Source organism: Physcomitrium patens, chromosome 6, assembly GCF_059467195.1.
Source record: "Physcomitrium patens ecotype Gransden chromosome 6, ASM5946719v1, whole genome shotgun sequence".
NCBI classification, from domain to species: Eukaryota; Viridiplantae; Streptophyta; class Bryopsida; order Funariales; family Funariaceae; genus Physcomitrium; species Physcomitrium patens.
In genome coordinates, this window is record NC_143415.1 from 11846694 (window position 1) to 11870013 (window position 23320).

The 23320-nt window shown below is 39.1% G+C and overlaps 4 protein-coding genes and 1 non-coding gene across 8 annotated transcripts; 4 read left to right on the top strand and 1 right to left on the bottom strand.

The window, feature by feature from the left end:
- The first annotated feature begins 1354 nt into the window (after positions 1-1354).
- Positions 1355-5105, top strand: LOC112283857 (uncharacterized). Of its 2 annotated transcripts, XM_024523119.3 has the most exons (7): positions 1355-2003; positions 2351-2488; positions 2680-3045; positions 3135-3377; positions 3670-3762; positions 4089-4289; positions 4482-5105. In XM_024523119.3, exons 1-7 carry the CDS (start codon positions 1680-1682, stop codon positions 4692-4694), a joined length of 1578 nt encoding a protein of 525 aa, XP_024378887.1. In that variant the 5' UTR covers positions 1355-1679; the 3' UTR covers positions 4695-5105. The 2 variants fall into 2 exon arrangements, with proteins under 2 accessions (XP_024378887.1, XP_024378888.1); XM_024523120.3 differs by lacking the exon at positions 3135-3377 and having other exon boundaries at positions 1444-2003.
- Positions 5106-5306: 201 nt separating this feature from the next.
- Positions 5307-7492, bottom strand: LOC112283858 (transcription initiation factor TFIID subunit 10). 2 transcript variants are annotated; one of them, XM_024523122.3, is made up of 6 exons: positions 7194-7492; positions 6816-6880; positions 6523-6585; positions 6240-6300; positions 6067-6112; positions 5307-5642 (listed from the first exon to the last, which is right to left on the bottom strand). In XM_024523122.3, the coding sequence occupies exons 1-6, from the start codon at positions 7320-7322 to the stop codon at positions 5632-5634; spliced, it is 375 nt and encodes a 124-aa protein (XP_024378890.1). In that variant the 5' UTR covers positions 7323-7492; the 3' UTR covers positions 5307-5631. The 2 variants fall into 2 exon arrangements, with proteins under 2 accessions (XP_024378890.1, XP_024378889.1); XM_024523121.3 differs by having other exon boundaries at positions 6062-6112.
- A 701-nt stretch (positions 7493-8193) lies between these two features.
- Positions 8194-13572, top strand: LOC112283104 (actin-related protein 5). The gene is made up of 14 exons (XM_024521432.2): positions 8194-8418; positions 8670-8740; positions 8938-9062; positions 9288-9332; positions 9476-9578; positions 9990-10099; positions 10288-10397; positions 10558-10648; positions 11013-11228; positions 11452-11676; positions 11921-12048; positions 12202-12290; positions 12479-12735; positions 12912-13572. Exons 1-14 carry the CDS (start codon positions 8312-8314, stop codon positions 13428-13430), a joined length of 2196 nt encoding a protein of 731 aa, XP_024377200.1. The 5' UTR covers positions 8194-8311; the 3' UTR covers positions 13431-13572.
- Positions 13573-14831: 1259 nt separating this feature from the next.
- On the top strand, positions 14832-19774 carry LOC112284142 (uncharacterized). 2 transcript variants are annotated; one of them, XM_024523743.3, is made up of 13 exons: positions 14832-15240; positions 15593-15738; positions 15905-15973; positions 16317-16500; positions 16888-16963; positions 17285-17382; positions 17587-17688; positions 18035-18121; positions 18241-18357; positions 18526-18629; positions 18828-18967; positions 19275-19411; positions 19546-19774. In XM_024523743.3, exons 1-13 carry the CDS (start codon positions 15112-15114, stop codon positions 19699-19701), a joined length of 1545 nt encoding a protein of 514 aa, XP_024379511.1. In that variant the 5' UTR covers positions 14832-15111; the 3' UTR covers positions 19702-19774. The 2 variants fall into 2 exon arrangements, with proteins under 2 accessions (XP_024379511.1, XP_024379512.1); XM_024523744.3 differs by having other exon boundaries at positions 15905-15937.
- Positions 19775-20008: 234 nt separating this feature from the next.
- On the top strand, positions 20009-20081 carry TRNAV-CAC (transfer RNA valine (anticodon CAC)). The gene has a single exon. It is a non-coding gene; the product is annotated as a tRNA-Val (tRNA).
- Positions 20082-23320: the final 3239 nt, after the last annotated feature.

Here is a 23320-nt window from a genome sequence, read left to right on the forward strand (position 1 = left end):
TATATAATTTATAAAAGAAAATGTTAAATAGATCCATGCTTTTATTAAATCAAGGCACTCATGATGAAGAATATGACAATCATGATGAATGTGGTTGGTTTTTATTAGTTGCATATAATGGAAAAATGAATCTAGGGATTATTTTATTTTTGTTTTGTGATAATTAAGATGAGTAGATAAATTTAGAAAATGCTTGGATCTATTTAACATTCTCATGTATAAATCACTATGAGATTAAACCTTTAAATACTAAACAAGCTCTTTTATTAATGGATGCATCTTAATTAAAGATTTTATAGAGTTAAGTAGACTAACTAAGAGAGAATGAAGAAGTTATTGCAATCACTGTACACATGGACTTAAGTGGGAAAAGAAAAAAGAGTTAATGCATGCACTTCATGCAACAACAAAAGGTGTTTGTACATGCTAAGAAAAGATAACTACAAGTTAATTGTAATGTGGAAGAATGTCCATATAAATAAATCATCTTTCCATCCTATCTTTTATAAACATCCTTTTTATTGCTTTTACAGTTGTCTTATGTTAAAGCTTCTGTTGTTTGTTTTTGTTTCGTTTTTGTGTTTATTTTTTGTGTTTTTTGTGTTTTTTGTGTTTTTTTTTTTTTTTTTTTTTTACAATAATCTTTGTATAAATTTCATATTTTTAGCATTTTTTTTTCTCTCAATAGAAAAGGTTTGCATTATAAGGTAGATAGAGAAGATTCAATGAGTGTATACACCAAACTTGGTGTGCACAAGTCTACATCCAATAAATATTGTACCAGAATTTGACATGGACCCGACATACATATATGAAAAAACTATATATATATATATATATATATTGGACAAGATTTTTCTGTGCACAATACCTCAATCTAGAGTCAAGTTCGTTAGTGCAACGAGGTAAAAATGGCTCTAAATATTGATCAGCAATCAACTCTCTGCACCCAAATCATAAACTACACACACTTCCGAACCTAAAGTTAAGACTGCCTGTGCCAACGATTGTAATGCCATGATGGGCTATAAATAATCTCAGGCCAAAGAAACACACTAGTCTGCACAATATTTGCCTCTCCCAGCAAACCGCAGCAAGCAAGATGGCTACAATAGCTGGAGACAAAACCTCTCTTGAGACTGAATCTGTAGAAGACTAATACCTGCAGTTCCACGGACTTCACCTGTAAAACCTACTTTTTATAAAGAAAGAAAGATAACGAGCAGAATCATTCATCCAAAATCGCGTGGTGTTTATTCATCCAAAGGAATGTGTGGCGAGGATCTACCGAATTCCCCATTGTGAGAATATACTCGCCGAACCTCGCATCGACGCCACCGTAGATGGACACCCAGACATTCGGACAGACGCTGAATTGCGAGTGGGCCATCGCAAGGAATTAATTTTCACAGAACCCAGAAGCTTGATTGGGAGTTGATGGTCCCTGGGGCCCCTCTACAGCTCCCGTGTACCTTGCTTCATTGCTCTCGCTTGGATTTGCTGCGCGTGGCGATGCTGTCGTTGAAGTGTCCACGATGGTTGTCCATTTCTTGTGAAATTGGGAAGGTTGTTGCTTTTTTGTCTAGAGCTATCTCCTCAGGGTTTTTGTAGTAGATTAGGTGGATGTTGGAGGTTGTAAATACTGGTTGAGTTGTCGGAAACTGTGGCAAGGTCGGGGGATGAAGATGAGGCGATTGCGGGAACGAATCGGGGGTGCTCTGGGATTGGGTTTGTTAATGGTTCTGGTTTGGGTTACGATTTGGTGGAATCAGGGGATTGTGTATGAGGATGTGTTGCCTGTTCTGCCACACTCCGTTGCATGGCCGATCCTGAAGAAGACACGCAGCGCGGTGGATTTGTTGCCGCGGTTCGTGGGTGGAGTGGCGTCAGAAAACGTAAATGTCATGTGGAAGGGTGCTTGTTTCTATCAGAATGAAGCGCATCTTGAGTATGTCGAGGCCAGTGGGGAGGGTAAACGAGAGGGCTTGGTTCTTCACATAAAGGTGAATTTCTATCGATGTCTTCGTTCATGAAAACAGAATCCCCAAAAATTAGCGTGAGATTTAATTCCAATGTTGTTTGGGCTATTTTGAACTCTTCAGTCGTGTGATCAAAACGATTGATCTTGATTCCTGTGCCGAGCTGGGATATCTGAGTTGCAATACACGTACGTCATTGAATTGAGTACCGATATCGAGCGAGAGAAGGGAGAAATACTATCTTTCTATTTGCAGCTTATTACGTAGACTTTATTGACTGAGCCAATTGAGCAGACTTGGATACACAATCTGCACAGAAGCTGGGCAAAGGTATCGAATGGAACGCTAACAGCAGTATGATGTGATTGCAGACTAGCAAGGCCCACAGTTACACTTGTCTTGATCTCTACGTGTTTGCTACTCCTTATCGAGTGACATGGGATTACTACTTTCTCGCTCGGAACCACACATTAAGCATCAAAGAGTTGGAGGAAGGGGAACTTGAATATGTAAAAACCTCATATGCCTGTACTCTATCTTAGTGTATTCAGGTTCCATGCTCAATCACAAGAAGGAAACATGGTTTGAACTTGTTTCTGAAAAAAAGCTTTATTCATAGCTTGTTAGGTTTGGAATACTTGTGATTCTTATTCGCTTTAGTCTTGTCTGCTGAGCGTTGCACTATTTCATGTTTCTTCAGATAAAAAAGAACGGAATTTCAGTGTTCTTGATGCCAGCTGGTATGCTGGGAACGCTGGTTGCCTTGTACGATGCATTGCCAATATTCTTCAACTCAGAGTGGGGTGAGAACGCGAACATTGCGTTTCTCAAAAAGCACATGGGAGCTCAATTCATCAAGAGAAGTGACCCTTGGGTTACCAATGTTACTACCGACGACATCCAATCTGGTGACTTTCTGGCTTTGTCGAAAATTCGAGGACGCTGGGGTGGATTTGAGACGCTGGAGAAATGGGTATCGGGGTCGTACTCTGGTCACACAGCTGTTTGCTTGCGTGATGACGATGGCAAGTTATGGGTTGGTGAATCTGGCCATGAGAATGAAAAGGTGAGCAGCAAATTTGTAGGAAATTCGCAGTATCTGCATTGGTTTCATATAGTCGCAATTGATCTCTAATTTTTTTATGTACTTTTCAGGGGGAAGAAGTGATTGTAGTTTTACCATGGGATGAATGGTGGGTTGCGCAAGTTAAGGACCCTGCAAATGCACATGTGGCACTTTTACCATTGCATGCCGACATGCGAGCAAAGTTTAATAATACTCGTGCTTGGGATTATGCTCTTCATATGAATGGAAAACCCTACGGCTATCATAATATGATTTTCAGCTGGATTGATACGCCCAATGCGAATTATCCTGCGCCACTTGATTGCAACCTGGTCTGCGCCTGTGTTTTCTAGGCATTGTGCATTTCAATTTCTAAAATAATTTAGAAGTAGCGTTCTACAACTTTGAGATCTATATGAGTTGACATGGATAAGGATTGGATTTATGTCATCGTTTTGAGGACCACAATCCATTAACATAATAGACTTTTAAAGTGCCCACAGAACCCTTACGTGAACCTTTGATAATTGCACAGTTGCAACTCCTCAAACGAGCTCCTGCACCGTCATCGCTGATATCTCAGATTTTTTTTTTTTTAAATCACCCTCGTCATTGTGTCAATAGGTAGCATCAGCGATTACAGTGTGGACTCGACTTCAACCCGATTATGCATCGAATATGTGGAATGAAGCTCTTAACAAGCGCTTGGGTACTAAGGTGATTCTATTATCTCAATGCCCTCAGTGTCTTATATTGTGATGCGTATTTCTTGAATCAAGCTGAAGGGAATGAGTGTTGGTCTCATTAGGCGATGCTCTCAGTGTACCAATAGTATGCCCATTTACTGATTTCATGCCTACATAATAGGCTTCTCTTTAAGCATAGGTTTGCATATTTGTTTCGGTCCTGTTTCAGTATCGTGAAAGTGAACTGTCCAGTTTCTTTGATCTTGTGTTCACTTCCTTACTTGAAGCGAAAAGATACAATCTATGTTTAATCTTCTGTATTTCTGTGTTCCTGGCATGGATGCGTATATTTTTCAGGGTTTGGACTTGCCAGGCGTAATGGTTGAGACTGAGAGGCAAGGCATTCCTTTTGAGGAGCTCTTAGCAATACCAGAGAAAGATAATTGGAAATATAGCGATGGATATTCAACTTCATGCGTGGCTTTTGTTCTTGAAATATACAAGCAAGCTGGTCTGTTTGGTTCAGTTGCAGATTCCGTTCAAGTTACCGAGTTTACTGTAAGCTTAAAGAACTACCATGCCTCTCCTTGCCTCCCTTGTTGCAGCTCCATGTTTTCGAAATTTGTATTTAATTGTACTCCTCAGGTCGCTCTAAAATTGTCTTCAAGTCGTTCACAGTTATTAGTCATTATCCAAGGTCAGATCTGAGGAGTAATGTACGTAGTTTCATATGTTTCTTTCCTTGTGCAGGTAAGAGATGCATATATGCTTAAGTTTTACGAGGACGACAAGTCACGATTACCCGCCTGGTGCGGCACAAGCAACACATCTCGAACTTACTGTCAAATCCTTGGTGAGTATGACATGGAATTGCCAGGTTATAACACGATAGAGCCATATGCAAACATGAATGAAAGATGCCCGAGCCTGCCACCATCGTACGATAGACCAGCCCAGTGCTAACCAAGTCTTTGCCATTCCGTAGTACCATAATTCTTTGATCAATGATACCATATGTAGTGTAGTCTGTGTAATATGCCTGTCAGTCTTGAATTAATGATACGTAAACTTAGAAGATATTGTTCTGCACTGAAAGAACCAAGCTAAACGCTGTGAGTAGGAGCTCGTTGCTCATGGGACCATTACCCGAAGAGAACATTTAGTCATAATTGAGCTTAGAAATCTCTTCTCAGCATCAGCATTACTACAATATCGTAGTTGTAACCTCAGCTTTTCAACGGGCTGGTTCTTTTCCCATCAATGTACGTATTGTAATATTTAGTATTCTGGACTCAGATTTCCACATGTAGAAACAGGAGTCGTGTGTAAATAATACATTGTACTTGTATTATTAAACAATGTACTTTTCCTTAATACTGCTCGCCGTCGTAGTCTAGCACTTGGATTCTGTGAAGACTTACAATATAGTGCAAGCAAACCTTTGTAATTGTTGTCCTCAAACACATAAACAAACATCTTTCCCAATTACATATTCATTCAGCACAGCTTGAAGTTCACTGAACTCTTCATACAATCTGCATTAGACTACTAGCAAATACCAACCAACAATAGCGATTCAACTCAAAATACGTAGATTATCATTTGTCGTGTGTTTCAAATTGAAGATGTATGCAGGAAAGATGTTTTCACAACAAAGGTTGACTTCGTGACTTTACGATATATTCAGCTAAATAATCTCCACAAACGAGTGGGGACCTCATACGAAACACCTCTTGACACATCATCTACTTCCTTTTACCGCATGTGATGTTGGTAGCTGCGGTCCTCTTTTATGGTACAGTTTGCAGGGCATCGCATCACCCTACAACATCAATCCCCAATCTTTTCCTTGGCAGTTCCCGCGGCGATTGAATCTGCAAAATACTCCTGCCGCTGCAAGTTAACTCCATACTGCACGAATCCCACAACCATCCAAGTAAAATCAATGCACTTGCACCAAAGAAAAATGAGACTACTTTTAATTTAAATGTCATTCAAAACATCAACTCCTCACGAGAGAAGTATGAATGTTACTCAAAGAACAGTAAAAAAAGCAAGGATTTTGACAACCAGCCACCTATCCTGGATAGGATAACCAAGGAACAATGACGTCAGGAGAGTTTTCCGAGAAAGAGAAGCATATGAATCCTCAGAGCTGTCCGACTGAAACCAAGCATGCGCATCAAGAGGAGAAGGAGAGGAGACCAAAAAAACAAAACAAAAAATGACTATAATGAAGCAGTATTACTAACACACAATTTTACAATACTAAGGTAGATTGCTTGCCAAGCCAGTACTTAAGATATAATACTATAAGTTGAGTTGAAAACCTCACGTAAGGCTTGAGATAAATCTTCAGTATTCAAGACCAACCGCTTTTCCTGTCCATCAAACAGCGTACTCATCAGAGTCAAAACCATTGGAAAACAAGTAGATTCGGTAACCATGCTTTGTGGAACAGAAACATAATAAACAAATTATAATTTGTGTAAAGCTACATAATCACACCTTTGCTTGCACATGACCTTTCTTGTCCTTAGCTGCGGCTGTCTGCCGAATCTTGCAATACCTGTTGGAAAATAAAGCATACAGTAGCACCATGATATCAACAGCTGTGAAGGAATCTAAATCCTGTAAAAGTCACTTCTGCTCACCGAGCTGAACGATTTTCACAAAAGAAATTCACTAATCTTCCTTGTAAATTTCGAACTAGAGACTTTTACTATACATGATGCATGCATCACTACAACTAAAAATTTCAATTGCTAGAAATGAGAATTGAAGCACTTACTGCAGGGCGTCACTGGCAATTTCTCCAACAAATTTCTGAGCAGCAATGGACACAAGTCTTGTCCTGCAACATCCCTCGACATACTCAATTCGGCAATTCAGCTAAACAACTCAAAAACAAAAGCTACTCCAAATCCAAGTAATGATATAAAGCCCTAAGGTTACAATAACAGTTCTACAATCGCTGAAACTCCTGGAAGCGCTGTCCGATACCATGAACGAAAAAATTTCGATCATCAAATTCTGGACGGAAGAGATCTAGGGAACAGGTGCACAACATGGACAGGAACTTACACACGTATATCGGGGCATTGAAATCCGCTGCGGCTCAAATAGTGCTCAGCAAGCTCATCCGGAATCTGAGAACACAAATACATGAAACAGATAAAAACTAAGTCACAATTCAGATCTTTAAAAACCCTAAGCTCGGGAAAAATAGCCCCAAGGCAAACACATCAATACACCGTCAGTAACTAACCCATCAATAATCTTCATAAGCACTGGTATAGAAAATCAAACCTCATGCATTATTTGAACATGCAAACTAAGTCCGTTGAAAACTCTCGACGAGAGACACGGAAAAGAACCACAAAATATCCTGCGCGGTCGCGAGAACTCTAAAAAATGATAAATCATAGAAGTAACCCGCGATGCGAGAGTGCAGAGTATAACCGTAGGGGTATAATCCAACAAGGACGACAGGAAATCCACGAGCTGAGCATCGCTGTGAAGCGGAGCCGAATCCCCTGCACCAGCGGCCGCGGAACTAGTAGGCGCGGCTTGCTCTCTCCCATCCGCCATGTCGCTCAACCCGGAATGTCCACACCTGCAAATCGTATCCTTCCGGCGTTGATGTTGTAGTTATAGTAGTTGTTGTTGCAGTTGTCGTCGCAGTGACTGCACAAGTTTAAGGCCCCGATTGTGAGAAGCTCCGCTGCGACAGCCACTTGCGCGAGAAGAGCGACCATTACATTGCGTTCCTGCGTCGAGGCAGCGTCAACTCCCTCGGCTTTACCCTTTTCATTTACAACAACGAGAAGTGCGTAAATACCTGCAGACATAAAACAGTAGACGACGGAAGTGGAGAAAGAAAAAGCACAAGAAAAATACATGAAGAGAGTAAAAGAAGAAACTATATATATATATATATATATATATAGCTTTAGTTTCTCTTCAAATAAGTATGATGGTGATGATGCAAATATATCCATATGTATAACAAACCTCAAAGTATGTTGAACTCTGGTGAGTATGATGTTTTAAGAGAGGAATGGAATCCCCAACACATGAATTGAAAACTAAAAAAAAAACCAAATGAAATTATATTGAAATTTCTGTTTTACTTGGTTTTATACTTTAGTGCATATCTATTGCATGACCTGGTTTTGCTGTAAAATAACGTATATTTCGTAAAATTTGTAGTTTATATTTCGAAGGTTGTAATTTTAGAATTACCAACAGAATTTAGCATTTTATTCATTATGAATATAAACTCCAAGAATGGTATTCTTAATAAAATAACGTAAATATTATTTTCATATTCGTGCTAGGTTAAGTTAGTGTGATGTGAGTGGACTTTGTGGACCTTTATTTAAAGTAGTTTGGAGGTGGTCAGAGATCCCACTATCAGTAGCTCCAAAGTTAGAGGCAGAGGTAGAGGTAGAGGTGGTGCTCCTACTGCGAGATTTCATGGTGGAGGTATTAGTGCCCTGAAGGGCAAAAGGATGTTGCGGTGTGAGTGAGTGACTGAGTGAGTGAGTTTGTGGAGGATCGATGCGCAATAGCCAGCCATGCCGTCGCAGGTTGTGCGCCGACCAGGCCGCCAGCCGGATTATCACTCCATACCCTTACAATGTCCGCTGGTCATCGACAATGGAGCTTACCATTGCCGCGTCGGGTGAGCATTCGGCGTTGCGCGGGTTTTTTTTTTTTTTTTTTTTTTTTTTTTTGGCTTAATTTCTCGAAAGTGGTGCGGGGATTTTTGGCCAGTTTTTATCTAGGGTTTCGGTTGGAGAAGGCACTCGGAACCCTGTGAGAGATAGTCGATTGAGTATTGACCTTGCTTTTCATTAGTGTGATCGAAGAAAGAATTCATGTCATGCTTTTGTGCTGGTGGGTTTGGTGACTGATTGAACTATTGAAATGCAGCTGGGCCGGAGAGAACGATCCTCGACTAGATTTTCGGAACATTCTCAACAAACCTCGACAACGGGGATCCGGTATAATGATTTGGTTTTGTTATCTTTGACATGAGCCTCAGGGTTTAAGAGTTTGTTGCACGAATTTCAAATTTCCTTTAACTTTCTGAGGGTCATGAATTTTTTTCTGAATGATGTAACTGCTTTCCTTAGGACAGGGTTGTGTTAAGTGACTCGCGGAGATGTAGTAGTTTGTTTACAGAGTACATTGGTGGCAGGTGAATTGGTGAGTCTTGTCGGTGAGTTTGATCCGCAGTACGTCAAGCTGTTCGACTTCACACGGTCCTCTCTTCGTAGCCCGTTTGATGGAAATGTTGTATATCAGTTTGAAACTATGGAGTGCGTAAGTTCCTTCGTGTCCGATTTTCTATATTTCTATTCGTGTATTTTTCGCGATTACAGAGTTGCTGACTTTAATCTACTTCACATATATAATGCATTCAAACCTCGGCTTTTTTAAACCTAGGAAGAATTGGTATCAGGCAATACATTCATTTCGACGAAATATCAAAGAGTAATATGCTCGAGTTGCTAAATAAAATAAAATCGTGGTGTTCCCTGTTTGCAGATTCTCGATTATGCTTTTGACAGGATGGGTGTTGATGGAGCTGGGGTACTGCTAACACTTTTCTGTGGTTTAGCACTTCTGATTTCCAATTATTTTACTGCAATGTTGCAGTAGTTAGACATCTCTGGAGGAGAATTGACGAGAATTGACGAGGAGAATTGATGCATGGGAATTGGCTGATGTTGCAGATTGAGCATCCAGTATTGCTAACGGAGGGCGCTCTCAATCCCCCATCCTCTCGTAGTCGCATGGCTGAACTTCTTTTTGAAACGTATGGTGTCCCTTCACTCGGTAAGTTGTAACTTTTACTCTACATTCAGATCCACTTCTTCTTCTGCTGCTGCTTCTACTTCTTCAACTCCGCCTACTTTTCTTTTCTTTCCTCAATTTTATTATATTTCTTGTAGATTTGCCTTTTTGGCTAGAAATCCTCTTTGCAAGTTGCGTACTTCATAGGATTTTCTCGAACTTTATTGTTAACATGATACCTATTGACGCTGAGTAAATACATATCTGCACGGAATTCAAACAATTCTGGATCTATGGTATTTTGTTTCATGTTATTTGAAAGGTGCTTCGGAAGTTTTATTTATCACACGTTGTTTCCTTTCTGTATTCGCATGTTCCCTGTTTTAGATTTGCTTTCATTTTGTTGCTCAGAAGGAACACCAAATTAATAATTCTGTGGTTATTACATGGCAGCCTTCGGTATAGATGGAGTTTTTGGATATGCTCATAACCAGAAGCAGGGTGTATGCGAACGCGATGGGTTACTTGTCAATATGGGACATCAAACATCTCATGTCATTCCGGTAATTTTCCACTTTTGTTATGGGCTAGATGATTTGGAATAATCATAATTTGGCATACTGCTTTTATATGCCTTTTTTCCTTTCGTTCACCCAACAACTGGACAAAAGAACTTTTTTTGTCCAGTTCTTCTAGGATGTGATTTATGATGTATCCATTCAAACTCTGCTGATGCGGGGGTATGATTTAGATTGTGGCTGGGGAGCCGGTATTGGAGGCTGCCTGCAGAACCCCTGTAGGGGGCTTTCAGGTTACAAGCTACTTGAAGCGACTTCTATCTCTGCAGTACCCTTATCATGTGTAAGCAAATATGGTCTTCTACTTTTTGTCTTCTTTTTTTCATTCTATATATATATATATATATATAATTGTTTTGGAGTCGAACATGCCGGGTTTCTCTACAAACAAATGTTGAAATGAAATGAAGTATCTTTTGACTCTTGTTTGTTGTAATATGCAGTAGCAGCATCACATGGGAGAAGGCGGAAGAGCTAAAGCAAGAGCACTGCTACATTGCCGAAGACTATCATGAGGAGCTGAGCATTTTTGAGGTTCCGAATCCACATATTAGTCAGTTTTTAGTCTTGAAAGTTTGTGTTTATTAGTTGAATTGCAACAGACTGTTTATAGACCATTGTCTGTTTAACCTTTGTGGAATTTTGAGTTGTTAATTAGGGTGGTGGTGTAGTTAATCTAAGTCTTTCGATTCCCTAACACCTTGATTGGTTCAGGTTTGTCATATGGAGAAAAATTGTTGGTTTGGCACGAGCTTAAATATGTTATTTATATGCAGAACTATATATTAAGATTACTGTACTTTTTTAAGAAATCAATGTTGCTGTGGCCGAATTTATTATTGACCAAACCGACTATTACTAGTGCTTTTTTCAGTAACGTTTAAAATGCATGATGCAGAAGGGCGGCTCAGATGCTGAGGCCAAGACAAGATATTGGCAACTGCTATGGACACCACCAGCACAGAAGGAACAGCCTAGTGAGGAGGAGTTGGCTAGAAAGGCAGCTATCAAGGAGAAGCAAGGCCAGCGATTACGTGATATGGCCAATGCCAAACGTGAATCAAAAATTGCTGATTTGGAGGCGAATGTCCAAGGACTAGAGTATCTGCTACAGGTTTGTAGAAGGTGAAAATATTTCAAGTCATTCAGATATTGCATCAATTATGAGAGAGCTTTGATGTGTTCATTTAGATCCATCTGACCACCTGATCACTATCGTCGAATGGTTTGAAAGAACTATTTATTATGTAGCTTACTTTAAGAAAAATGTTTCTTGATTGTCATCATTCACATATAATTAATTTTTTGATTTTGTCATCATATCCTTCATTTTGCAGGAGCTGGATGACGCGGAAGATGAAAAGCAGGAATCTTCCATCCTTTTGCCATCTGGATATAATTCCAGACTTGAGGTGCAGGCTGCCCTTACAAAAGTCTCGGCCTCACTTCGAAAGGCCAAGGGACAACCTGCGGAGACTAACCCAGCAGAGGAAGATATGATTTCCTTGTCAGAACGATACCCCTTGGTTGACATTCCGAATAGCCAGCTTACAGCAGAGCAGGTAGATTGATATGTTTGATAATTGAATATAGTCTTTCATCTGTATTTTTTTTTTCTCATGTAATCTGGTAAGAAGGAATTTGGACTTGCGAGGTGCTGAGAAATGAACTTCCACCAGATATCTCTAGCAAGGAAGTTCTACCTCTACATATCATTGAGGAACTTTGCTATTATAAGATGCCATGGCTTACAATACCCTATTGCTTTTATTCCTCTTAAGTTGTGTGATTTTTTAATATGAGCAGATTAAGGAGAAAAAAAAACAGAAGTTTTTGAAGATGACTGCAGAAGGTCGAGCTCGTGCTAAACAAAGAAGACACGAACTCTCCTTACAGCGTGAACGTGAACAACAGTTAGAAGAGGACCGTCGCCTGTACGTTTCTCTACCTCTACATATGCAACTTTAGAATACCACCAGTTTTCCAACCTATTGATTTGTAGAGCTTCTTCGTCTTGGTTTCTAAAGTATCAAGAATATGTGTTTATGAATATTTTTGCTTACCTTGGATGAATTTCTTTTGAACAGAGCAAATCCAGAAGCGTACTTAGAGGAATTGCGTTCTAGACAAGCTGAGCAGCAGGCCAAGGTGGAACAACGCAAGCGTCAAAAGACAGGTTCTTATCATTCTCGTTGTTTCAGTTCTTTGTAGTTTGGATGTCTAATTTAGGACCGACTCTCTCTAACCCAAGCTTTGAGAACTTCTGGTTTCAATTTTATTGGTTTCTAGAGTTAGTACCATTCATGTTTTCAATGCTTCACGGATTCAAAGTTCTTCACTCATATAGAGTGAAATTCGTTGCAGGTGTTGGGCCAGGAGGTACTCCTGCGTTGGTTTCAACTGGTGGTACCGGTGGCCGTGGGGAGAGGTTGAACGCAGTCCAGAAAGAACGTTTGAAACTTTTGACAACAGCAGCATTTGACAGAGGGAAAGAGGAGGATACTTTTGGTATGCATGATGAAGACTGGCAACTGTACAAACGCATGAGTAAAGATGCAGATGATGTTGACGAAGCTGATGATGAAGATGCCGAGCTTGCCCGGCTCACTAGTCGACTTCAGGTATTAATTGCATTGCATATTCTTCAAGTCGCTGCTCATTCACAGTGAATTTTGCATGGTAAATAAGGTCATAACTAGCTCTAAGTCTAGTGCATTCCAGGACTTTTGTGAGGGCCTCCTATGAACCTAAAGAATCAATTCTTAGATCCCATAACTCACACTTGTTGCCTTGGCAGGAGCTGGACCCTACGTTCGTACCCTCAACAACATCCAACCTGGGCGCTCATGCTTCAGCTCCAGACTCGCTGCAACAGGGGCCACTTACTGCCGAAGATTTTCGGATATCATTGGGGGTGGAAAGATTTCGATGTCCTGAAATTACAATGCAACCAGCTATGATAGGAGTTGACCAGGCAGGTGTAGCGGAAATTGTTAGTGTTGCCCTCAGGCGCTTGCCACCACAATTTCGGAGCCAAGTTCTGAACGGGTCGATTCTTCTAACTGGAGGTAGCTCTCTCTTCGAAGGCCTAGACATGCGAATGCTTGCCGAAGTCCGGAAGACCAGGGCTCTCGGTTCTCAGATTAAAGTAGTGAGGGCTTTGAATCCTTTACTGGATGCTTGGCGTGGTGCATCTACTTTTGCTTCGAAGTCGTTTGAGAAATACTCCTTCACCAAGGCAGATTATGAGGAGAGAGGTCCTGAATGGTTGCGGTACTACAATCTGAAGTACTCGGTAGGAGGCTTTAGTGCATAGTTCTATGAGACATCCTTTTAACCAGGTCATTTAAATTTTTTAGATCTTTGTTCATTTACAAGACATTTGTTATAGATTAGTCGCAACCCCTCAAATGGTATGTAGGACAGGTTTGTAAAGTAAAGACTTTCTTTTGAGTCAACCAGCACGCATAATGCTCCCAGGTAAGTTAGAATGTGATCACAATTCAACCTTACAGAATCAATGACTAAATCACAGAGCTGACACTACTAAACACGAAAAATGAACACTTTGTGCCTGGTTCATTAAACAGGAAGACCTGGCAACTTGTGTACAAGTGGCCAAGCTAAACGCCATCATTGAATCTGTGAGATGAAACTTGATGCATAAACTGGGGAATCTTCATGAATCTCAGTCAATAACCAAGACTAAGCAATTGACCCCTGATTGATTTTAAAAGTGGAGAACCTGTTCTACCCAGATTTTTCCCCTGCTTAATCCATGCGAAAAAACATTCAACACATCTGGCACAACTTTGATATGCCTTAGTATTTTTTCAAAGCAATTATATTTTTAATGTTGTGCTGCATTCATCCAGTTAAGTCGTTTGTAGTGCTTGCTACAATTACATTTCCACCACTAAATTTTTACCATCCATATATTTTTTTTCGTTCTTAGGTAGATTATTATAACTTGTGAGATGTCTTGAAACAATTCTTGTGTCATTTTGAAGTATTTTGCAATTGGTTGCAATGTTTTTGTTTGCAGAGACCAAAGATCATTCAATACTGTAAAGCTCAATATATGGGTGTCATGTAATGCCAATTCCATGAAAATTTTGGCCTATAAAAAAGGACACTGACGTATAGGTTATTAAATTATCAAATATTCTTACTAATATTTACGATATTTATTTTGCAGAAAGTTGCATAGTATTTAGAATTTCAAAAATATTTGTACAAAATATCCTTTTACTATCTTCAGATCTTCATTCTTTCTCACCTCTTTCTAATGCAAATATGAATATTTTTGTTAAATACAGCATTTGATTACTAAAGATTTGGCAGCAGCCTCATAAAACTAGATTTTAAAATTTAAAAACTATTTACATTTCCCTAGCTATTCTCTCACAGATGGTCTAGATGTAATGAATGTAAAGGCGAAAAAAGTAAAAATAATATCTCACAACCATGAAAAAAGGTATCTCACAAAGCCAACAAAAGTATCAAATATCTTAGATATAGAGCCAAGTATTTGCTCAAGTACTTTTCTAACAACAGAAATATACACAACCGAATTAGCCCAACTTAATACCATGGTGATACATGGGTCGTGAAACATGTACACGGGACTCCATGGTATCATGCTCTGAAGGGTATCAATAGATGTTACAGTTATCCACAACGAGGGATCTGAATCCTCATCAGCCATTTCTCTGGCAGAACTCGCTCCGCTTCGCAAGTTTAAGCAGGAGCAGAGGTTTAGGGTTTAAGCATGCGGGAATTTACCATGTTCAATCTGAACTTAGTTGGGCGTCTAATTGTGCCAAAACTCCGTTTCTGATAATCAACCAAAGTCCATCTTTGTGCTTACCCTCCACTTTTTTTCTGACGCCCTGCATTGAGGAGTTCTTATCTATTGACGAGTAGCTGGAGTTTGTGAGGGTTGCAGGCTTGAGATTGGAAATTTAGACGGAGAGGCTCGAGAGTGGTAGAAAACGATGATGAGGGGAGGAACCTTGAGGGTGGCGGCTACTTCAGGAGCTGCAGTAGCAGTTGGAAAGTTTACTTCTTCGACGGTATCATCTGTTTCGTTGGGCGGGCTTTACACCGTTGTAGAGAGGCCATGGGTATGTTCTACTCTTTCTTCACACTCTCGGTGGCGTGAACTTGACTGAATTGTGTGGAATATGATCTATTTGACTGATTTACTCAGTCTATCTAGTTTATTTGGCGTTCTTTGGTAAGTCAGTTTTGTTCTGTGAATTCGTAGCTCTTGTTACAGTGGGTGAATATTTCTCAAGGGTTTAGAGTCTCAAAATTTTGATTTTGTAGGGATTGAAACAAAACAAACCAAATAAAAGAAAAAGACTTGAAGATTTTTCACCAATTTCATGTACGAGAACGACCCTATATAGGGGATTGAATTGCCCAGTCAATATGTGCAGTAGCTTATGTGTCCAGTGCACCGTGAGATTGCAGATGAGAGCTGCGTCACAATGTTCGAGTTGCCCAAGTCGAGTTGTGGAGTGTCGGTCGTGTAATAGAGAATGTAATAGCGAGTGTACGCTTTTGCCCGTTACGATGGTGGCTAGACGAAGTGCTTTCTCAACATGCGACAGCAATAAGTACAGTGTATCTTTACCTTGTTTGGTTCCATCAACCTTTTGCATCGTTCCTCCCAAATTCAACGCTTGATTGCTATATGTAAAACTTGTTTATCCCTGCGCCCATTGTTTTATCCTTACGAAACCGATGTATTAGTCATATTCTTATCCGAAATATTACGTGCAGGATCCAATGGCGCCCGAACTATTCGAGAAACGAGTATGCATACTTATCCGCTGCTAACTTGGACACGTGGTAGCAATCTGTATGGCCTGGTGCAGACTTTAGTCTCGCAGCAATGAATTTTAGGATGACTTGTCGGGGGCTAATTCACGTTTATTATGTGCTGGGAAAGCCGTCGCTGTTCTATGGCTATTTTAAGGCACCACGGTCCACCAAACTAGACACATTTCGCGTTTCATGACCTCAAGTGAAATGAGTATGCTCTTATTTTCTGTTTGAATCATTTGGTTTAAATACTTGGCATCATTAGCCTTACATGATGGAAGCAAAAGAAAAGGTAATACAATGAATAAAATGACATGGTTTTAATAGACCCTATAACTTGCCGTATTTCTGTGTTTGAACTGACTTGCAGTCACAGGCAACCGTGGCTTATCAGAGGAATGGCAGCTGGGAGTGCTGCGGAAGTTCTCGAACCTGCCGAGGTGCCTGGTTTGCCTGTTAAAGAGGAAGAAAGGCCAAGTAAGCCAGTAACTCCCAAGTATCTTATTGGCAAGACACAAGAAGAGTTGGAGGATATTGTGTTGTCCTTAGGCGAGGTAAGCTTTTTCATGTTATTTAAGTTTCCCTTCAAAGTGTTAATGTCACGAATTTACGCGAGATTATATTATCTGCTTATCATAATATGTTAATGCGAGAGGGTTCTTCAATATTTTAGCTGCGAAAAAATACATGAGCAGTGAAAGTAATTATTAGTATATTAGGGGATACTGGAGCATCAGCGATGCACCAACGAGCTTCAGCCCTAACAGAGCAGTCGCATCCGGAATGACCTGCAGCAGCTTAGTAGTACTTCACTTGACATTGGAGTGTTACGTAGTGCCTGTTTCGGGGGGTGTGAGAGATTTTGATTTTTCGTGCTGTGCACTTCATATTGGTAACTGTCTAATAAACTATTCTAAAAATATTGTGGTGCTATCCTGCAGCAAAAGTATCGTGGGAAACAAATGTACCAGCTTATCTACAAGAACAAGATCAAAACCGTCAAAGAATTGGCTCAATGTAATCACCTTTGTCTACTTGTTCTGCATCATTTTGTCTGCATCATTTTGTTCAGGTTGTGCACTTGCTAACCGAAAAATAGATGCTTGGCCAAAAATTATAATAATGGTGAGGGGGAAGCGGGAGGGGGCGCGTAATTTTGTTTGAAAACCTCAATGTTGTTCGCTCTTAGTTTGGACATCAATTTTTCCATTTAAAGTATGGTTATAGCAGATAAGGCTTATCATAGAATTAGCAGTATGGTAATTGTATCATTTTGTAGTGTGTATGTTTTGAGAAACTAATGAAGGCCTCGGTTGCCTTGGAAACACATGTAATCAGTACCTAAGCAGTTGCGCAATGCAATGACGGAAGCTGGCTGGAGTATTGGACGGTCCCCAATACATCACGTTTCTACCTCCAAAGATGGAACCGTAAAGGTGCTTCATCAACCGTCTTTTCTGCTCGTTGGTGCATCGCTGATGCTGCTTAATTATTTCGACCCCGCATAAATGAGCCAGAGCTACTGTGAACGCATGTGGTGATTTACACTTTTTTTTTTTTTTTTTTTTTTTTTGCAACTCCTGGGGCTCTCTTGAATTAACAAGCAGGGTGTTCTGGCCTGTTTTATTTGACTGCTGCAGATTTTGCTAAAACTGGAGGATAATAGACTTGTTGAAGCTGTTGGTATTCCGGTGAAAGACAAAGAAGGGAATCAAAGGCTGACTGTCTGTGTATCATCTCAGGTCTGAGCTCATTCGTACAGTGAAGGCTTCGTTATTTCATTCGAGCATTGGGTCAATACATTTCTATCCTCTTTGCTGGATTGATCCATAATCATGTAGGGCCTTGGCAAGTGCCATAAAATTTATGGCTTGATTGTAGATGCTTCAAGTGAAGTCTTTTGCAGGTGTTTAGAGAGGGTTAATGCCTCATCGTCATAGTGTACTCCAAGAAACGTTGCTGTACCATGCAGTTTTGATGACAAGGTTGTTTTATTCAATCAGTAGCGTTAGTGCAATTTGTATTCCAATAACCGTATTGCTCCTGACTAGGTAATTGTGTTTTGAAACGCGACTCTTGCTTTTGCAGGTTGGTTGCGCTCTGAGATGCGCATTTTGTGCAACAGGGAAAGGTGGTTTTGCTCGTAATTTGAAGGCACATGAAATAGTTGATCAGGTGTGACTGCTTATTTATTCTCCTAGTTTTGAGATTCTCTTGTTGGATCTCTATCGGTGATGATGTGCTCACTGGTTTTTTTCTGAGGTTATGTTTTAATGCTGGTGTTGGTCCTGTAGGTGCTTTCTATTGAAGACTTGTTTAGGCAACGGGTGACAAATATTGTATTTATGGGTATGGGGGAACCACTAATGAATCTCGACAATGTCTTAGACGCTCATCGCACCATAAATAAGGTACATATCTTTGTCTTCAGTTTAATTAGTGTTTTCGCGTGTTGCTTACTTCCATGATTTCCAAGTGTTGAGCTGCGCCTAGTGATGCTTTCAAAACTTGCGATGAAGTAATTTTCTCTTACTCTCGCCACTTTGGGCGTAACTGCTTCCTTTCTTGAAACTACTCAGGAGTTACAAATAGGGCAGCGAATGATGACAATTTCAACCGTGGGAGTTCCAAACACAATAAGGCGTCTTGCAACCCACAAGCTTCAATCCACGTTAGCTATCAGGTGCAATAACTTGAAGATTTGCCAATTGTTTTGCACGCCAGATATGTTTTTTGCACTATCCCTCTCCTTCGTGTAGGTTTCATCCACTATAGTCGTTTTAGTCAAGTTCTCGCAGAAGGCACTGATCGGTTTTATGGTTGCGTGTATCTTCGTATTGCTCAATGCTCATGATCAACGAAATGATTTTTTTATATGCAGTTTACATGCTCCAAATCAGGAGCTTCGGTCACGAATTGTTCCAAGTGCGAAAGGGTATCCACTGGACGCACTAATGGAAGATTGTAAATACTATTTTGAAACGACCGGACGTCGCCTATCATTTGAGTATACCCTTCTAGGTGAGTTACAGAAATATTACTGTTACATATGCACCAATGAACATGTTGATGCTTTCAACATGTTCACGAGTCCATTGCTCGTGAGTAGCTTGCTGGAGCTGCCTTGCCTAATACATCCTTTAATCCTCTGAAGTAGAATCCATACCTGAGAGTAGTTTTTTTGAAGTTGAATGTTCTCTACCTGACTTCCCTGAGGTCATGTTGTTGCTTCTTCGTGAACCCCTCTCGGATTTGTGTATTTTTACTGGGATTCCAAACGATGATGTTCTTGCGAGAGGTAATTTTTTATGCTCTGGTTACATTGCAGCTGGGGTGAATGACCAGAGAGAGCACGCTGAAGAACTTGCCACTCTGCTTCACCAGTGGAACCTGGGACGTCACGTGAACATTATTCCGTATAACCCAATAGCTGATTCTGAATTTGAACGTCCCACTAAAGCAAAAGTAAGTATTATTCTCTTCAAAACTGACCAAGTGTATCGCCCGTCAAATCATACTGCAACAATTGATGCCAGTTTGTGTTGCATTGCTTATCCCGGTTCTTAAACTTCATGTAACAATATGAACTTGATTTGCAGGTGCTTGCATTTGTTGAGACACTAAGCAAACGGAGGGTAACAGCCAGTGTCAGAGTAACGCGAGGCTTGGATGCCAATGCGGCTTGTGGACAACTGCGAAATGAGTTTCAGAAGATTCCCTTACAGGCCTCAGTAGAGTCACCCATACCCGTATAGATATTAGATTCCTCACTACGAGATGTTGTACTACAACATTTTATTTTATTTTATGTTATTTTCCCTTCATTAATTAGACTGTAAGAATATGTATGCATACCAGGTTTATGATACTTCGGGTGTTACAGTTTGCTAAGCTAGTGCATTACAAACTGCTCAAATATTAAAGTCAAGACAAGTTCTGGTTAACTCTGGTTGGCAGGAGTTGAAATATGCTGTAATTTTAATTCTTAAGATATCCCCTGTCTGCAAACACTTTTTACTAAGATTTAAGTATTTAATATTATTTGTGTGGTCTAATTAAGTTGGTTCCTTAGTGTAGTGGTTATCACGTTCGCTTCACACGCGTAAGGTCGCGGGTTCGAAACCCGCAGGGACTACTAACATCTAGATAACTGCGGGGTTTTCAGCTTTTGGAAGGCGGAGTTATGAGAAGCTAGGAGAGTCTTGTCCTAAATTACTTCTTGTTTTATGCCTTATTCATCAATTTGAACTTTGATAAAACATTTACAAAATCCATGACTTTAAAGTTCAAAGTTTCACTAACTTCTTATTAAGTTTCTTCTATATTGATAAAAGCCACATTAATACTAGTTAAGTTAGCCAAAGTACATCTTATGTAATAATCTCTATATTAGCTCACAAAGATCACAAAGTTTTAGATCTAAAATGCTTAATAAGATTCAATAGAGATTTTATTATGTTTCTTGTTTGATATTGGATGGCATAAGAAAATAGTTGGCCACCAAGCATATGCAAATAATACCAATTAATCTAAATCAAATAAAATTTTAAAACTAAATGGATTGGATTATGTGCATAGATTTTAGCTATTTAGTATCCAATGAAAAAGATCTAGAAGTATTTCATGATGAAGCTTTGATAGTGAATGGTTTCTACTACTATTTTTATAACATTCATCTACTTTCAATTTTTAAATCACAAGAATAAAGAGTTAGAGCAAAGTCAAATACAAGCTTGAAGATAAAACATCAAATAAAAGTAAATTCAATAAACAATTTGAAGATTTTTTTTTTTGTGATAGCCTTTATATTATAGTATTAATCAATTATTCTAATAGAACTGTATAATATATAGAAGCTATTTCAAATTTATATATTATAAAATTTAAATTAAATATTCTCTCATTAAATATATATATATATATATATATATATATATATATTCAAGACAATTGGCTATGCTTTTTAAAGTTAATTTAAGTCATTTAAATTTCTAAATTTTACACTACAATTAATAACATGTATCTTACAACTTCTAATTTAAATTTTATAAAATGACAAGACATCAATTCTTGCTTGTGTATATGAAAATATCTTAATGTTGTTGTAAAGATAAATACAAGAGTTGCATTGTAAGTTTTATATATATATATATATATATATATATATAATAAAATTTTTATCAAAATTCAAAATGATGAATAAAATATAAAAAAAGAAGTAATTTAAGGCACAACTTGTGATTTTTGCATTAATTTAATTGCATCCAATCTTATGAAGAATCCAATCTACATTCTTATCTTAAACATTCAATGGCTCTTCTAAAAGATTGGAAGGATACAATTGAATGCTTTCCAATAAGTTCATGCTTAATGGCTAATTATTTTTTACTAGACATTGTAACAATAATATGTCCTTACAATGACATTAGAGATATAACATCATCCATGGAGCAAAATTTTGATTGAATTATCTTTAAAAGTATTATAGACCACTAATTATCTTGGGCAATTTAAAATCTAACAACATTGTGCTTGATTACTTGTCATAGACATAATTATTTAGTTATATTAAAGGAGTTAGATAGAAGTAAGTAGAAGTAAGTAAATTTGATAATATCTTGTAAAAGAACTTCTTGGAAGCTTCATAGGCATAGATTTGACTTTATATGTATTTACATGTAATTGATAGGTTGAATACTTGGCTAACAAGTTGCCCACGTGTTACACATGTTGGTGACTTGTGGTACAAGTTGGCCATATAGCACATATGTAAGAAATTTGTTTGGCAAGTTAGACATGTGTCACAAGTCCTATAGAAAGTTCCTACATAACTTCTAGTTAGAGGGTATACATGGAGGCAAGAATGAAGCTTTTTTCAATAAGCTTTTATAAAATATAATTATCATACAAGAGCTTATTGAGAGCAAAGTAAAATAAGAGCACAAAAAAAAAAATAATAATAATAATAATTGATATAATATAAAAGACAAAGGATTTGAAGTGCAAAGAAATAAGAGGTGAATCATGTAAAAATAGGAAGAAAGAACTTTCTACCAACTTTTACCAATGCCCATTTTTTCCTATACAAAATTAAAAATGAGGAGAAAGAACTTATATACTTTCTACCCACCTTTGATGCTAGTTCATATTGTTTCCTTTAATTAAGCTTATCTTCTTTGTCTCCCACTATGAAATTTACACTCTCTAATGCTATACACTATTGTTCACTTCTATTGACTTTTCCATTCTTCATTTATTTTTCTCTCAGGTAATATCTAACCTCTGTGCTGTCTAATGAGTTACAATTGAACAATGAGGTAAAACAATTATCTCTGAATAGGAACCTATTTTTTATACCATGATCCTTTTTGACGTCCGTGTGGTAGGTTATCTACAGTCACGTTGTGGGGCTAGAGCAATCACTAGCCTAATATTTCCACCGTTTAATGCTGGGGCCAAAGTTTCCCCACTGTCAATCTCACCCTTTGGCTTTTAACCACATCATCCAGCCTAGATTTGTTTTTCTATCAGAGTTCCATCGGCTGTGTGTTAAGACCCACCTGGTCAGAACCGGAGTTTTTCCAGGAGCAAAGGCAGTTAATTTCCACATTATTCTTCAAGGATATACAACGAACATTTTCTCTTCCATGGCTTATCACTATCCAGATGTCTAGCAACGTCTTTAGAACTGCTGCATTCATTTGGAAGGATATGATTCCTGCGAAGGAACCGTGAAAGCCTGAGATGGTATGATCATATTCAATCAATATCTCAGCTGTCTATTTTCAGCCAAGTTGTAGAGATCACGTAGCTTTTGTAGGAAAGATAGTCGTTGTATGCATCGGATGCAGACCTCGGATTTATGCCAACTTGATTTGAATCGTGCGGAGTGAAGGTAATGACACTAGGTGGTGCAATGCAGATGGTAAGCATGTTGATGATACTGGTAGTGTCGGCGACGGAGATGGCGATGGGCGAAGTTTGTTGGATGGGCAAACTTTGACGACGTGGGCAAGTCATCCTCATCCTCGCTGTGTGCTAACTCTGTGTTACCGTTTGTGGTTTGAAGGCAGCTGACCAGACGTGAAGAAGTAACGAACAATGTGCTTAGTGAAGTCGCATCGGTGACAAGACAATGCTTCCTATCGATGAGATATTCTGAATAATGGGGGATAGTTGGTTCGTCCCTCCATGTGGGTAACTGATGGCTGGAAATCGGCGTGTCACAATGACTCCAATTTTAAGTTTGAAGCTACCGCCAGCCACAGTTTTCGTCTGAAATAGCCACAATAACTTCTTTTTATTACTTTCACGTGTGTCAGAGTAGTATTTGTCTTCTGTGCGTGCAAGGTGGAGGTGAGTTCATCAAGTGTC